The sequence below is a fragment of the Crocuta crocuta genome, unplaced genomic scaffold (assembly GCF_008692635.1).
Source record: "Crocuta crocuta isolate KB4526 unplaced genomic scaffold, BGI_CrCroc_1.0 scaffold367, whole genome shotgun sequence".
Lineage (NCBI taxonomy): Eukaryota > Metazoa > Chordata > Mammalia > Carnivora > Hyaenidae > Crocuta > Crocuta crocuta.
Genome location: NW_027527936.1, coordinates 162,263 through 178,617, shown reverse-complemented (window position 1 = coordinate 178,617; position 16,355 = coordinate 162,263). Strand labels below are relative to the sequence as shown.

The window sequence follows — 16,355 nt, the reverse complement described above, 5'->3', positions numbered from 1 at the left end:
GCCGGTGTTTGGAGGGCACTCGAAGATAGTAGAGATCGCAAATACACAGCCGCGGTAACTGGGAAGTCAGGAAACATAATCTACTTTAGATACAGCCTTTATTTCTAATTTCTAATTATTTTAATGCCAGTGTAACATAATTGTTATTTTCGTCTCAGGTGTAAAATAAGAGTTATTCGGTAATTCCAGATATTGCTGTGTGCTCAAGATAAATGTAACCTTAATCCCCTTCACCTGTTTTCACCCTCCACCCACCTCCCCTCTGGTAACCAGATTGTTCTCTATAGTTAAAAGTCTGTTTTTGGTTTACCTCTTTATTGGTTTTTGTTGTCTCTTAAATTCCACATGTGAGTGAAATAGGATGTTTGTCTTCTCTGGCTTATTTTGCTTAGCATTATACTCTAGTTCCATCCATGTTGTTGCAAATGGCAAGATTTCACTCTCTTTACAGCTGAATAGTCCATTGTATATATATACACCACATCTTCACTCATCCATCAGTTGATGATACTTGGGCTGCTTCCATATTTGGCTACTGTAAATAATGTCGCAATAAAGGTGCGTGTATCCCTTTGAATTAGTATTTTCCTACTCTTGGGTAAATACCCAGTAGCGTGATTACTGGATCATAGGGTAGTTCTATGTTTACTTTGAGGAACCTCCTTACTGTCTTCCATAGTGGCTGCATTGCCACTCACAGTGCAGAGGGTTCGTATTTCTCCACATCCTCACTAACGCTTAGTTTAAGTAGGCTCTATGCCCAACGTGGGGCTCAAACTCAGGACCCTGAGATCAAGAGTTGCATGCTCTACAGATGGAGCCACCCAGGTACCCCAAGTTATAGTCCTTTATAGATTTTGAATCCTAAGCCTTTTTTGGATGTCATTTACATAGATCTTCTCCCATTCAGTAGGTTGTCCTACTTATTTCTTTTGCTGAAATAGATCAGGCCCTTTAGTTTTTTAAGGTGAAACCAGACCTTAACGAAAATGGGGAGCCTGCTAAGAAGACTATTTCAAGGAAAATGAGCCCCTTGGTAAGGGGGGTAGGAGTAAGGCCGAAGAAGGGCAGCCTGTCAGATTTCAAGGGAGAAAGTGTTCCTGAACAGCGAGGGCAAGAAGACTGGTTGACGTTGGCCAGGTGAGGGTTGTGTGAAAACTAAAAGAACCACAACACACTTAGGACTCCAGCTTTTGCTTGCTGTTGCCACTCAAACCTAGACAAGCCTTCTCCCACTGCCAGAGGAAATCTTAGTTGCATGATCAACTGAATGTAGGAGAGGGGACCCATAAGCCCCAGCTAACACATCCAAGGAGGGAAGGGTTGGGTTCTGCCTATCTCCCTGTACAACCTTCTTCATGTGCCAACCCCACCCTGCACCCAATTCTCCCGTGCCAGACCCAAGCTCTATGATCAGACTTTTGTTCCCTGGAAGTAAAATGGAGGTCCATTATAGAAGTCCTCCCACAATAAAATGCAACGGAACTGTTCGGTATGCCTGACTAACTCAAAGCAGTCTGTTTATAACCATCAGGAAAGGATGATAGGCTACACAGAACTTCACTGGACTCTAAATACATCCTAAACTTTACTTCTAGTGAAAACTGAATTTAACAGGGTAAAACTGGTCAGAATGAAACAGGACAAGCAGTTTTATGGAGATTTTTTTTCTTTATTGAGAAACTTAAGACTTGGGTACATCAAATAAAACCAATTTCTGGGGGAAAAAATCAAAACCCACAATAGAAAAAAAAAAGTTAACACTGTCTGGGCCATAGCAGAACCCAGAGAATATATTCTTTTAATTCAAAAATTCTAGGTGCTTCATAATTGACCTTTTGATACAAAATGACCTATTAAATTTCCAATTTGTGGTTCTTGGTGTTGAGGTCCATAGGACACGCTAGAAATCTTCAAACCTTGAGCTGAATTCCAGGAGGGGTTATTTGGCTTTTGAATCCTGAAAAGAAAAGCACCAACACAAATAAACACATAATCAGAAAAAGCTCAGAGATTCACCGCAATCTCTGGCCTACAGAGGAAGGAATTGTAGAGAGTGGTGCTTACTGACATTCGGGCTGGACGACCATGCTGGGGCTGTCCTGTGCCCTGTAGGATGTTCAGCAGCATCCCTAGCCTCTACCCACGAGATGTCAGTAACACATCTCCGGGTGTGACAACCAAACTATGTCTGCATTGGCAAATGTTCTCTGAAAGGGGCAGCCCTGCTTGAGAGCCACCCACTTTGAGGCTAGCTAGGTACTTACTATAAAGCCCCACCCCCCACCCTTCCTGGCCATCCATCCTGTACTCAAAGCTACGGTTCTGTCTTGCTTAAAATTCCCAATGAAAAGCGTTCAGGCCTTTACCATATGCCCCTCTCCCTCGCCTCTGCCTATCTGGTTCTCGCCTTCCTCCATCAGGAGGTGCCCACCAGTCCCTGTCAGAGGTCCTGGTTAAGCTTCACTCACGCTGCAGCTGGGGGCCATTGCCTCCAGATCCAGAAGTCGACTAAAACACACCCTGTAACTGTAGTCAGGAGTGCCTGCCTCTCTCACCTTGACACAGGGCCTGTGTCCGTTGTGTTCCCAGAGCTAAGCAGTGGCTGCCCACACAAGTTCACCTCACCAACCTCAAGCCAAACCAGGGAGATGCTCATAGAAATGAGGCTGTGGGATCAGATTATGAAAACATCTTGGATATCCATCATTGCTTCAAACAAAAAAGGTCATTTTTTGAAAAAGATCTAACCAGGTGCTACTTAATAAGAAAACTGCCCTGTTTGCGCCTTTACAACTCTCCTGTACAGTTGCTCCCTGTTCTCTCTCTTCTCTCCAAATTAGCTCTTTCAGATGATAGAAAGTACTCGGGTGACAGCCTGCCCAAGTTATCAGGTTAAACAGCAAAAACATGGCTCTATATGCTGCCTCTAATCTTTTAGGAAGACATTCATAAGTCAAAACCATTGCAAAAAACAAAAACAGCCAAACATACGGTTTTTCCTTGTCTAAGAGGTAGCAGCAGCAACAGCGCCCACCTTCTGGGCAGCTTCTTTCTTGGCATGATGAGCCTGTAGAACTGCCACAGCTTCATCCACCTGTGAGGAATCTCCAAGTGGTCAGTGACATCTGAGGGGAGGCCCTCCGCCCCTCCCTGGTGCCCAGGCCCAGCAGTATTATCTCCTGGTGCGGCCCGCTCTCCCCAACACCCACCCCACAAGCAACTTCCATCTCTCTGCTGAACCAGGATGCCAAGGCCACCCCCCCCCACCCCTCGTCCACCCAGGTGGTGCAAGCGAAAGCCGTAGGATCTGGGAACCAGCTCACCTTGGATCGGAGAGACTCGGGGGACTCCAGCATGTGCAGCAGCTCAGAGTTGTCAATCTCCAGCAGCATTCCTGTGATTTTTCCAGCCAGGTTTGAATGCATGGTTTGGATGAGTGGGAACAAACGCTCTCCTGGGGGGAGAATATTTAATTAAACACCAGGCTGAATCCCAGTAATAATGAACCCTGGTGTCCAGGTTAGCAGCAGGTTCTGGCTCCGTCTCCTGCAAACACATGGGTCACTCACCCAACATCTGCTTCTGTTCCTGGGGGGGGGCCGCAGCCAGCATGGAGGCGGTCAGGGGCTCCTGCCCCTGCACATGGACTGCAGGCTGGGGCGCCTGGGAACCAGGAGAGGCAGCAGGTTAGCATCAAGGAAAGTACATTTGATGGTCATGAGCCTGACCGTTCGATCTGAAAGCCTACTATGTGAAAGAGATGTGGATGTCCTTGCTGCCAAGGAACTAACTGCAGTCTTGACGATGAGGTTGTTACAGGAGCAACAGCGAGTGGCACAAACACAAAATCAACAGGGCAGGGCAACTGACAGTCCAACTTCAGCTCAAGTCACAATCTCCCAGTTCGTGGGTTCAAGCCCTGCATCAGGCTCTGACAGCTTGGAGCCCGCTTCAGATTCTATGTCTCCCTCTCTCTGTCCCTCTCCCACTTTGACACTCTCTCAAAAATAAACATTTAAAAAAAGGGAAAACAGCATGCTACTAGAAGAAAAAGGAAATAAGTAAGAAAATAAATCCACAAGGCTCAATAATTATCAGATGACTCCATTTATAATTACATCCCATACCACTTTATTATACCAAATGCTTTTAATGTTTGTTTGGGGTTTTTTTGGTTTTGTTTTTTTGAGGTGGGAGGGTGAGCAAGAGAGCGGGGAAGGGGCAGGCAGAGAGGATCCAAAGCAGGCTCTGTGCAGACAGCAGACGGGACTATGGGGAGCTCGAACCCACAAAATGTGAGATTATGACCCGAGCCGAAGTCAGGCACTTAACCGACTGAGTCACTCAGGCGCCCCATACCAAATGTTTTCATTCTATCAAACGCTTAAGGACTCTCAACACGCATTGTCAATGCCAGTCACAGCTCTAAAAGGAGGGCACCACAGGCAAAAGCTACCTAAGCAAAGTTCTGAGGCATCTCCAATTTACACAGCATGAAGTAGGAGCAAGCAGCTCAGGGGTCACAAGGCTGAGTGTGGCTCCTCCAGGCAAATTACCACTGAGCTATGGGTCTAATCCCCCAACCCCAACTTAATATCTCTGAGGCTGAACGTCTCATCTGTAAGATGAAGTTCTTTACTGCCTTAATGTACCAATATTTTGCAGAGCAGCTAAGCATCAACTCAGCCATTCGAAGTGAGAAGCTCAAAGAGGCTGAGCAAGCACACATATGTTGTAAAAAGGCAGAAACACCAGCTGTTTCTGAGGCTGGGGCATTTCTGAGTAAACTATTACGGGGCGGAAGACTTTCCAGCCCCTTCCCTCACAATAAAGAGAGCCCCTAACAAGCAGCGTCATCACAGAAAACACATAGGAGGCATTAGAAGCAGTTGAAGGAATCAAGGCAAAGGCATCTTTTCAATCAAGTGCAAACAGGGGAGACCCTTTCAGCATTCTGTTTGGGAGGCCTCACCTGCAGAGGCTGGATGGCAGGGTGAGGGCTGCGGACACTGGAGGCGTATTTATAAGGTGCAACAGCCCGAGGAGCAGCAGCAGCAACAGCAGCACGGGGTGCTAAGGTCTGCACAGCTGTGGGAACACCTTAGGAAAAGAACAAGTAAAATTAAAGCCCATCAGTCTGGGCAAAGACCCGTCAAATCCCATCTTTCCCCATTCTGTGTGCATCCAATACCACCTCCAGACTGGCAGCTGTCAGTCAGCCCTTGCTGGGCGGCACCAGCCCCACCAAAGTCCATAGCCAAGCGGTCCGGGCACTCAGACCCTACAACAGACCAGCAAATGCACATCAGTGTCGGCAGCAGATGTCCAACTGGCCACGTCCCACGGAAGGAGCAATTCCAAAGCATGTTCACAAAACACATCACATACGGGGCCACTACTGCTACTTTCGAGGAACAGTCAACAGATAACAGACAACTCTTTCCGCCTCTTGGAATACAGGACATATTCTGTAAAGAACAGTTTCCTTCAATCTCCCAACCCCACCCAAAAGAACAGGCTGCCTCTGTAGTCATCCAGCTAACAAGCATCTCTAATTAACCTTTTTCACGAGTCACCAATGAGCAAAAAATCTCAAGTCACCGACACAGTCCTAGAACTCCCATTGTTTCTGGGCTCTTTAAGTACCAACCAGAGCACACAGCTGAGATTACAGAACCAGAACTGGAACATGAGCCCAACAAACTGACCAACCCTGGGCAGAGGCTAGTCAGCCTGACTCCCTCCTCCCCAGGCCACGCTTCTCAAGGCCAGTTTGCTCACCGACTCTCTGAGCGGTAGTAGGGAGGCCACGAGAGGCCGGAGCATTACCAGTTGGAGCCAGATGGCGAAGAGCTGGACGAGGCCCAGACTGGCGTATAGCACTTGGCATTCCTTGGAAGCCTGGTGAAGACAAACACCGTGCATCACAAACCAACCACGGGGACCAGAACCTAGGCTGCACCTCAGAGGGGGTGGGGAGAGGCGGGGAGACCAGGATAAGTTTATCCTGGGTGACCAAGTCACCGTTCCCCACCACCTACCTTGAGGTCTCCCACCTTGCTGCCAGCGTGGATTAGGCCTCATCTGTGCTAACTGGTTAGGTGTGTAATATGGAGGTCTTCCCTGAGCCTGCAAGAAAGAAAACCCTTTTATTTGAAGGGCCTGAATCCACATGACAGATGATCTCATCTTACTGCCAGGCCCAAGGCTAATTACTCAAGCAGAAACTCTCTGCTCAAAGGCGGGGGGATGGCAGGAAGGGCAGTTAATGGGGATTCTGATATTTTAACTGTGGGTGGGGGCAGGGGAGGGAGAGGGAGGGAGAAAGAGAAAAATCTTCATTTGCATCGGTCCTTACTCCCACAGTCTGAACCCCAATATCCAAAACCCCTCTCCCCCAACCACCATAAGCTGCAAGGCAGCTTCCAAAGATCCGTGAACACAAGCAGACCCACCTGTGGAACTGCTGGCACAAAGTAGCCGCCAGCTGCAGGCTGGAACTGATTTAAGATGGCATTGGCAGGAAGTGCTCTCATTCCAGCCACCCGCTGCATATACTGATTTGTCAGGTGGGCCTTTCTCTCTTCCTTCCTCTGGGCCAGGGCGACATACAGTGGCTTGGAGCCCACGATTCGTCCATTCATCTCAGTGACCGCTTTGGTCGCCTCTTCAGGAGATGAGAAGCAGACAAAGCCAAACCCTTTGCTTCTCCCATCCTCCAACATTACCTATAAAGGGACCAGCTACTTTAGAAAAAGGTGTTCTATGTTGGGGGACAGCTATTAAGAGCCCCCCCAAAAAACCCGACTTCTGCCACAAGAGTCCCCAAGCCTAGGACTAGGGTTCTCAGCCCGGTCCCAGGATGTGCCCTAGGCATTTTCTCTTTGCTAGATCTCCAGGTGATCCTAAAGTTTCCAAACACTATGACATGGCTAATGTTAACCCAGGAACTCAAAGACGTTTCCTGATACCTGAAGCACAGCCACCTTTGGGTACCCAATAGAAATCTGGACAGTCTCAAGCTATTTACTTGTAGAGTCTGTTCAAGACCTTGGTGAACAAAACCTTAATCATTTCTTATCAAGGTCAGGATATGCTCTTGAAATACCACATGTAGGTAGGAATTACAAAATCAATGACCACCACCATTAATTCAATGGAAGTTAACAGCAGAAAGATGGCCAGCTGGGAGAGACAGCTGGATTCTAGTCCCAGCACTAATCCCTAAGCTGTGTGACCTTAGCATTTACTTGCCCTCTCTGAGCCTAAATGTCATGACCTCTAGAAAAACTACCACAAAGCCACACGTCTATTGGTTCAAGCCGTCTCTTCCCACAGACAGCTAGTCATTCACGGACAGCTCTTTTCCTCACCTAAGAATGTGGCTTAGTGCTTTCCCTGGTCTACCTCCCCAGAAACAATCGGTAGCAACAGGACAATGTGTGCTTGGCACCATTTTGTCTTAGTTTGCTGCCTGGACGGCCTCCCTCGGTGGAGGACATGAAAGTAAGGATGTGCATCACAGCCCCACAGCTTTCTACCAATGAGAGGGGCCAAAACAGTGTATGAAAACATGACACCTTGATCCTGAAAACCGGGCCTGTGAAACTTGAAAGGCCTGCTTCTTTTGTTCTTTTCCTGCCACTGTGCTGATAAGCAAGAAGAGACCATCATTCTTCGGAGTGATGGAAGGCCCGTGAAGGAGGTGATAAGAGCGAAGGGGCAAGGAAACAAGGAAGGCCTCTGGTCACCTCTGCTACAACTGATAACGTTCCTTTGACGACGTTCCCAGGTTGTGCATGGCTTAAACTAAGGGCCGAGACAGGGTCACCAAAGTCTTTTTACCAGACCACTCGGCCTCCTTTCTCATTCCTGAAAGGACTCTGACATCTGCTGCACCTCTGCTGAGCAGAACAGCGTCTCCATCAGGCCATGACCCAAAACTTCCACACGTCACCCACTCCCACCATGCCCCACCCCCTCCCCCCTAATGGACCAAGGACGTGCAGCACAACATCCTCTCGTAACCAGTGTTCTCATGCTCAAGGACTCCAACTCCTTATCTCCAGAAGGGGGTTCACACTCACTCTCCCTGCTGCATCAGCTGATAGGACTATCAAAAAAGACCAAGCAGACGACACACATGGCAAAATGTGGAAGAGCCACCTTTCCACTCCTCTTCCTGCACCTTTAGCTTTATAAGGCCAGGACGGAGTTCGTGACCCCGGCTTCCAAGTCCTCAAAATACCCTCATCCAAGGGCGAAGTGTGTGGCAGAGTCGTAGAGACAGGCCCCAAGACGAATGGAAAACAACCTGTCTGGATTTCCTCTGCTCATACTGTTGCACCATCTGTCCCCACACCAGCACAAAGCAGCAAAGAATGGGAAAGATTCAGGTGCTTGGGGGGTGGCAGGAGGGACTGCTCAGATTCATCTCCACACCTCGGTGCTTGGGCCGCAGTGCCATTTAACCTAACGCAATGTCATTCTCCAGAGCACATGCTCAGCTGCGTAAGTGGAGGCCAGGAGAAATTATGCTAGATGAATGTGATCACTATTTTCAGAAATGAACACAATTTAGATTCCACTCCTTCGATGAAAACAAAAAAAATTGCATTTTCTACTTTCGATCTCCAAATCGCAGTATAAAATACCTTAGCGCTGGTGATCGATCCAAAAGGAGAAAACTCTTTTCTTAACTTCTCATCATCAATGGTGTCATCCAAGTTCTTAATGTAGAGATTCACTCCCTGAAGCAGAGGGGCCACAGTTAAAGCACGTCTGTAACCGTACAGATGCCCTGAGACACTGCTTCTCAAAATGTGGTCCCTAGACCAGCAGCAATCACCTCCCTGGATACTTCTTAGAAATGCAAATTCCCAGGCCAGAACCCTCATCCACTGAATCAGAAATTCTAGGGCCCAGAGAGCTATGCTTTCACAAGCCCTAAAGGGGATCTGATGCAGGCTCAGGGTTGAGACTCCTGCCACAGATTCTGACAGGACCCTCAATAAGCGTCTGGCTTTTTGCACAGCTGCTCTGGCTGACCATTGTCCCCAGCAAGACTCTTGCCTCCATTCCAACAAAGGGCAATCATTTAAGTAAAAAGAACCCACATGACTAAGAACAGACTGACGCTTCCAGGAGGGGGTCCCTAAATGAATAAATCAATCTCTTTCGCCCTGGTTCTAGAATCACTGCTGTATCTGGTAAGTATATCCTTTCAAACCTGAGAATCTTGGGAGAAAGGAGAGGAAGAGGCGGCTTCCCGGATCCCAAAGAGAAAGCCTGCTAAACAGAAGGGTGCTCTTGCTGGGATCACACAGTAAACCCTTGGTGGGAGGAGGGCTGTGCCAGGAACACCTCTCACCTGATACCGACTAATTCTCTCTTGCTTCAGCTGTTCAAATTTCCGCTTTAACTCGGCCTGCCGTTCCACTTTCTTCTGTGCACGGCCTACAAAAATGACTTTCCCACTGATTTCTTTTCCATTCATCTCTTCCACAGCCTAAAGAGGAAACACAGATCTTAAAACTAAGACACAGAGGCTGGGGCCTTGCCCTGGAGGCCTGAAAGTCCCACCAAATATTCGGAGAGAAGGAAATCTTTCCTATAGGGTTAAAAACTAGTTTCAATCCGTTTCTGAAGCCAGTTAAACAANATATAGTAGTTTTATAAATACAAGCATGGCAGACATGAGCCAAGGCTGATAATCGAGCTGTAGCTAAGTCTCTCAGTTCTCTTGGGGGCAGTGAGTGATGTAGTGTCCATGGCCAGCACCAGGCTTTATCTACAAGTAGCTGCTGCTGTTACCAAGTCAGCAACTCCTGAGGGAGGCCTGAGTATGAATGGGGGCAAACATCCATCCTACTCTTTCAACCTACAAGCCTGAATAGCTGAGGTGACAGGTCACGTGCCCAGTGCTTCGGGAACAGGTAAACGATGTATTACCACGGGAAGTCCCCCAGGCCAGTAACTGCATCACTAGGATACCTGGGCAATTCCAGCTCTACTCTATTTACCAGCCAGGCCCTGCCCACACTCAGGGGCCACTTCCTGAAAATTTCTCCCCGACCCTCATGGTACTCTCACCTTATTGGCATCCTCGTGTTTTTCGTAACTCACAAAGCCAAAGCCTTTGGATTTCCCACTGGGATCTCTCATCACCTTGACACTTAGAGTCTTACCTATTACCAAAGGACAGAACTATTAGTAACACCATCTCTATCTACCGCAGCTTAAGGAGAGAAGGCTTCTCTAGGGGTCCAAGTGAAGCCAACTCTTGCTGAACCCAGATGGGGTCCAGAAAGAGGTGCTGTGCCTGGCCTTTTAGTTCTGACCAAGCTACTGAGAAGGCCCTGGGGCTGGGACAAGGTAAGATGAAGCCAAGAGTCTACTCCTCACTACTCTGTGACCCTATCACACAAGAATAGTTTACTTCTGGGCCTAGCTGCCCTGGTCTCTTAAACAACTAAAATCTACAAGTTTTAGGTCTGGTGAACTATGGAAGGGGGCACATGGGGCAAAGAAGCCCAACTTACCAAACTGACTAAACAGCTCTTTCAGGCTCTCATCATCCACCTCTTCCCCAAAGTTTTTGATATAAACATTGGTGAACTCCTTGGCTTTGGCTCCCAGCTCAGCTTCCCGCTCTTTTCGAGACTTGAATCTGCCCACAAACCTAAAAAGAAACCATGGAAAACAGTGAAAACCCAGAACAATTCATGATTCCAGGGGCCCAAAGGAACACAGGTTAAAGACTGACAGGAGAGGTTAAAACACACGAGTCCCCATCCAACCACCAAGAGAGCAAGCTCAGAGATGCCCCAACTCCCCAGCAGAAAGAGAGAGGCAGGACTGTCCTGCAAGGACCAGCCCCAGGACTCCTGGCTCAGACCAGGGCTACTCCTACCACATCACACTGCCTTCGTGAAGAAACCTGGTGACCATTATTAAAACGTTCAATTCTGTGCATCTATGTAAATGCATAGAAAAGGTCTGGAAGGATACAAACCAAACTGTTAACAGTGGTTAACCCTAGGGGTGAGCTCACTAGAGTGAACTATGCGGTAGCCTTTGCTTTTGCACCTCATGCATCCTGGTGTTTACACTTAACGGGAAAATGTATCCACATATTGAAAAATCTTTAGATCTCTTTCTAGTGACACCTTTGAAAGACCTGACCACTGGCCACATATACATTATCAATGCAATCCATCCCCTGGCCTGTTCAACACTAAGGGCAGAAATGATTTTTGCTTGTTATAGCCAAGACTTATTGTCCCCTCTCTCTCCCTGCATGGCTTAACTAAGACTTTCTTGTCCCCATTCTGCAATAACCACACCAAAGCAACAATGTCTACTATTAACAATGCCTTCTACAATCAGAGATTTTTCATTATAACCAAATTAAGTATTAGTGTGGAGCCAGCCTTGTATGAGAAGGCCACTGAGTCATAAGTTAGCCAAGTGGAGATCTGGGGACAATTTGGCATCAACTCCTAGCAAATGGCCCCACAGACAGACCTGAGTAACAGGAAGGCCAAGGTCACGTGGCTAGTACACAGCTCCTGGTCAGTCCAGGGCCCTCTCCACTCTGCCGCTGGCCAAGACCCCTGCTCAGAAAGGGCTCAGAGCTGCCTTCTAGCAAGCCCCAGTTGCCGGTGCTTACAAAACCCACGGACGGATGATGCTTTTAAGGGAGAGGCGGCAGGCAGGCCATGGCTTGGGCAGGAAGCCCACCTTGGCGAGTCAAAAGGGCTGCCACGGCTCGGGCAGGGAGACTCACCAGCCCTGGAGTGGAGAGGTAGGAGCAGGCCACACTTGGGCCGAGAGAACCAGTAGCCGCCTTGTGTGTGCCAGTTAATACCGAGGTGGGGCCACGGCTGGCTCATGCGATGGCTGTTGCTCCGGACTGGGACACTCACACTTTGCGGTCATTGAGGAGCATGCCGTTCATCTTCTCGATGGCCTTGTCAGCAGCCTCTTGGGTCTCGAAGTGGACAAAGGCATAACCCTTAGAGCCGTTCTCATCACACACCANGGGCTGGCTTTAGCACCACTGGCACCTCCAGGTATTTGACAACCACATGGTCTCCTACTCAGAGTCTCCTGTGTCTGAGGGGCCACTGCCCCACCCACAGTCAAAAAGGAGACTACAGCAGGTCAGGTTTTCCCAACAGTGAGCACCCTACAAGGCACCGAGTGATGTTCCATCTACAAATGGCAGCCACCATTAGGCTGCTTCCATTCCGACTGTTTTCTTTCATTTAAAAAACATTGAGACCTGGGTGCAAAACCACCACGCCACAGAAAAAGTGACCATTTGCCAAGCCCACAATAGAATTTCAGTCTAGTATGGAGTCAGACACCACCAGACTCCATAGTATGGAGCCAGACACCAGTTGTACAAAATTCTCCACATAAACAGGTGCAAAGGGAAGGAAGGAAGAGGAGGAATTTATGCTTCTGAAATGACTAAGTATAGCTGCCTGGAGACCAGAGGCACTGCTCTGCTTCTCCCCCAGAAAACATAACTCTTCAATGCCCTCCAAAAAGGTAGAAAACAGAAAGGATATTTCAGGCAGAGGGAAGAATAAACAAAGAACAAAAGCACCTGCCAGTTATACTGAATTGTAGCACAAGATTATCTACAGGTAACTTTTAGCCTTCAGAGCCATTTCTAGCCAATTACCATATCCTGTCCCCCCAATTCCAAGGCTGCTCCCCATTTGGTATTTATCTTGCTTTCAGGAGTAGTCAATAATTATTGGACTGAAATCATTTAATCAATACTTACCTTGCAAGACAGAATGTTTCCAAAAGCAGAAAAAGTATCATAAAGTGCCTTGTTATCTATAGATTTGTCCAGATTCTTGATGAAGACATTTCCCACACCAGATTTTCTCAAAGAGGGATCCCTCTGAGACCACATGATACGGATTGGCTTTCCCTTAATCACATCAAAGTTCATGGTATCCAAGGCCCGCTCAGCTGCAAGAGAGAAATACAGTCAAGGATATAAACACACCATGCAGATACACCCCATGCAGATGACTGCCACCATCCCAGGAACAGAGGAGTCCAGGGCTTTGCAAGGAAATCACTGTGATCAAAGGCAACTCTATTAACACTGAAAGGCATCAGACCCCTCCAGCCTGTGTTGCCAGTGAGGATAGACGTTCTGGTCAGTTGCTCCACTTCCTGGCAGAAGTCTGAAGCCCCCTGGACCTGCACCCTTGTTGAGTAAAACACATAGGCGAGATCATCTAAATAGCCTTCTGGCACCAATCTCCAGTCATAATCCCGTAACTCTGACTGAGCTCTATCAGTCATAAAGACTTTGCTGCCCACCACCCATAGTGCCACAGGTGTGGGACAGGTGTGATATTATTTATTTCATAAAATGAGCAAACTTATGTCCAGGATGGCTACACCGTGCAGCTAACTAGTGAGTAAGAACCTAATACCAGATTTCCTGATTATTTCTCAGTTAGGTATTGCATCAACTTACCAACGAGCTGTCTTTTAGTCTACCATCTGTCTAGGAAACAAATGACAGAACAAAACCTGTGAACTGACTGGGGAGAATGCGCTATCCCTGAACTCACCTCACTTTCTTATATTTTCAATTTCTGAGAACAGAAACTGATTCAAAAAGCCTCAAAATAATAGATACTAATGGTCACACATGGAAATATCCTTTTTTATTCTCAGGATGATAAAGATGAAACCGCATCTTTCTGCCGATGCACACAGTGCAGTAGGCTCTGCACCTAGGGGTTTCGGGGCCTTCTGAAGTCTAATGTGAGTTCTGTGAATTCCAGGACCTCAAATGCCCTGGCGCCGAACCAAGTTTTCCATCCACTGCTTTGGGATGCTTCCTTAGCTTCCCAACAAGCCCACGTGTGTACCAAAAAGGACCAGAAGCTAAAACGAACCACCACCTGTCAGCAGGAACTCCTCTTATGCGCTGTGACAAGTTCCCAGAGCTGGTGGCCACTTCTGACTTGCGCAGTGAAACCCCCAGAATCTCCTCCATGAAGGGATTGCAGGCGGGTAGTTCTGTCTCAAAGAACCACCTCACTTACAAGAGGGACAAAATTCCCTCACCCTGCCTCCACACAAGCTCAGCTGTCCAGTCAGCCAAGGGAATATCTCCTTTTCACTGCTTTCCAACCACCCTTCCCACCTTCTCAGGTGGGCTCATAGAGTATGGGAAGGGAGGAGGTCGAGAAAGGGGAGACTGGGCAGCTCCAACTCCGGAAAAGTGCAGGTACAGAAGCAGTCACTTGTGATGGCTCTCTGCGATCTACAGCCTGGGACCCCAAACTGTGTCTGACTGACTAGCAGCGAAGGAGCCATTTCGACACGGCTCCTCTGTGTCTTTCCAGACAGTGCTGCAGAAAGCAAGTCGGCTTAGCCTCACAAATCTGGCTGCACTTATTTATAGCAGGGAGAGGTCCTGCAGAGAGGCATGTGTTGGCAGACACGCTGACCAATGGCTTCTGCTCTTAGTGACAGGACTTTTGTTCAGAAAGTGTCAAAAAGGCAGGCAGCCGCCAATGGATCCACTACTCCCCCTAAAAAGGCCACACGTGGCCACCTTTGTGCCCTCTGGCCGGACACCACTCAGAGCACACAGAGTTGATGGTATCAGTGCCTCTTGTCTCTCAACAAGTCCGACTCTCTGGTCTCAGCTGCAGCTTGGGCAAGTGACATTCTCTGTGCTTCATGGACAGTGAACAAAGGGTGGACAAAAATAGGGACCCAGAGATCCTTTGCCACAGAATGGCTTGTTTCCCCCAGTAATGGTCTCTACAGTTGTTCCCTTTTAATCTGAAGTCACGTGCAGCCCCTGATTAGGTTTCCTCTGGCCCGGCTCCGGCCACGCCTGCAGCATACCTCCACACGGTTCCAAGCAAGGGCCCAGTGTGGGCTGGCTGGCGGGGCACCGCACTGGCAGGCCCAGAGCCTCACACCGCCCGCAGTCCCCTTTCCCTCTCTCGAGTCCCATTTCCTTCAGATGGGATGAAGGAAAAGGCTTTAGACATGGGTAAAGCACTGTTCACAGGTGAGGCAATAATCCCCACCGGCCCAGTCGGTTCCCAGTGTTTCCCCAGGCTACCTGGATACCTTTCTCCCCACACAGCTCAGGGCTTTGTCCAGAAGGTAAAGGCCTCCTCCACCCAGGGAGCAAAGCCACAGACCTGGGAGCTGGTCTGGCACCTGCAGCGCTCGTGGCACCAACACGAGTCCCTGCTCAAGTAAAACCAACACAATTGCTCCCACTGCTTCCTACCTGCCCCCAAAAGACCCCTTATCAGCACAAAATCAGACAGGCTCAGTCCAGGGTCAAAGTAGGGGAGGTGGCAGCAGCTTTAGAACCTACAATTCTTGCAGGAACTGGGTTTCAAATGTTCTGCCTTTTCGGCAGGCCTGTGAGGGGCATGAACCCATGCTCACCCACCAGACAAGGGTCCCGCTAAAACAGGACCACGCACACAATGGAATGACAGTGACTTCCTCCAAATCCCATTTTACAGTCTCCTTGGGTTCCAACCTCACCGCCACCGCTGATTAGCCCAAGGTCACCCAGTTAGCAAGCGGTGGAAGCAAGATTGAAACTCCGGTCACCTGATGCCGGGATCCTCGCTCTCAACCCCTACATCTCAACCCCAACTCCATGCGGGTAGACCCCTAGGGTCCCCTAGGATCCCACAAATTTGTGGATCTGGCGTCTACTCACCGTCAGCCGGCTGCTGGAAGTTGACGTAGGCATAACCCAGGGAGCGGCGGGTGATCATGTCGCGGCAGACCCGGATGGACAGCACAGGCCCCGCAGGACTGAACTTTTCGTACAGCATGGCCTCGGTGACGTCCGAGTGCAGGTCACCCACGTAGAGGGAGGCCATGGGGTAGCTGCTGGCCGCAGCGTTCATCTCCCCAGCCCCCACCACCCCGAGCCCCGCCAGGAGAACTTCTTATAGGGACCACACAGGACAAAAGGGGCTCTTTTCGGAGCCGTGGCCCGCGCCGCGGCTCACAGGTGGCAGGCTGAAGCTAAGAGACGCCGGAGTAGCTCGGAGACACGGAGGACCGGAAGGAGTAGTTCAGGGACAGCTCNTTAAAAGGGGGACTCTCCTCCAAATTATAAAAATTCTTCAGGAGACAACCAAATGGTGCCCACGGCGGCCTCCGGGACACGCGTTTCTCTATAAATATAGGCCTCGGGCTCCCGGCGGTTTAAGATTACAGCAGCCAGGGGAAGAGGGAAACCAAATCTTGGTCGGTGCCGACTCGGCAAGCCCCGGGGGCCGGGCGCGCAGCCGCCTCCCACGCCGGGCCGGCGA

General features: G+C 49.1%; 1 protein-coding gene and 1 non-coding gene across 7 annotated transcripts; both read right to left on the bottom strand.

Moving 5' to 3' along the window:
* Positions 1 to 1,651: 1,651 nt before the first annotated feature.
* On the bottom strand, positions 1,652 to 16,125 carry PABPC4 (poly(A) binding protein cytoplasmic 4). 6 transcript variants are annotated; one of them, XM_077751942.1, is made up of 16 exons: positions 15,752 to 16,125; positions 12,802 to 12,996; positions 11,931 to 12,045; positions 10,545 to 10,684; positions 10,096 to 10,190; positions 9,374 to 9,511; positions 8,658 to 8,753; positions 6,459 to 6,731; positions 6,045 to 6,132; positions 5,785 to 5,904; positions 5,198 to 5,284; positions 4,976 to 5,103; positions 3,573 to 3,666; positions 3,327 to 3,457; positions 2,995 to 3,097; positions 1,652 to 1,960 (listed from the first exon to the last, which is right to left on the bottom strand). In XM_077751942.1, the coding sequence occupies exons 1-15, from the start codon at positions 15,942 to 15,944 to the stop codon at positions 3,008 to 3,010; spliced, it is 1,983 nt and encodes a 660-aa protein (XP_077608068.1). In that variant the 5' UTR covers positions 15,945 to 16,125; the 3' UTR covers positions 1,652 to 1,960; positions 2,995 to 3,007. The 6 variants fall into 6 exon arrangements, with proteins under 6 accessions (XP_077608068.1, XP_077608069.1, XP_077608071.1 ...); XM_077751943.1 differs by having other exon boundaries at positions 3,038 to 3,097; XM_077751945.1 differs by having other exon boundaries at positions 5,833 to 5,904.
* On the bottom strand, positions 8,269 to 8,403 carry LOC144221677 (small nucleolar RNA SNORA55). Its single transcript, XR_013332137.1, has one exon. It is a non-coding gene; the product is annotated as a small nucleolar RNA SNORA55 (small nucleolar RNA).
* Positions 16,126 to 16,355: the final 230 nt, after the last annotated feature.

What these genes read in the sequence shown, in the direction of transcription:
- PABPC4 (XM_077751942.1), bottom strand. Translation starts at nt 15,944, where the DNA reads ATGAACGCTGCGGCCAGCAGCTACCCCATGGCCTCCCTCTACGTGGGT. An exon ending in CTTCCAGCAGCCGGCTGACG is followed by an intron (nt 12,997 to 15,751) that starts GTGAGTAGACGC and finishes TCTCTCTTGCAG; the next exon opens with CTGAGCGGGCCTTGGATACC. An exon ending in GATCGATCACCAGCGCTAAG is followed by an intron (nt 6,732 to 8,657) that starts GTATTTTATACT and finishes GTCCCTTTATAG; the next exon opens with GTAATGTTGGAGGATGGGAG.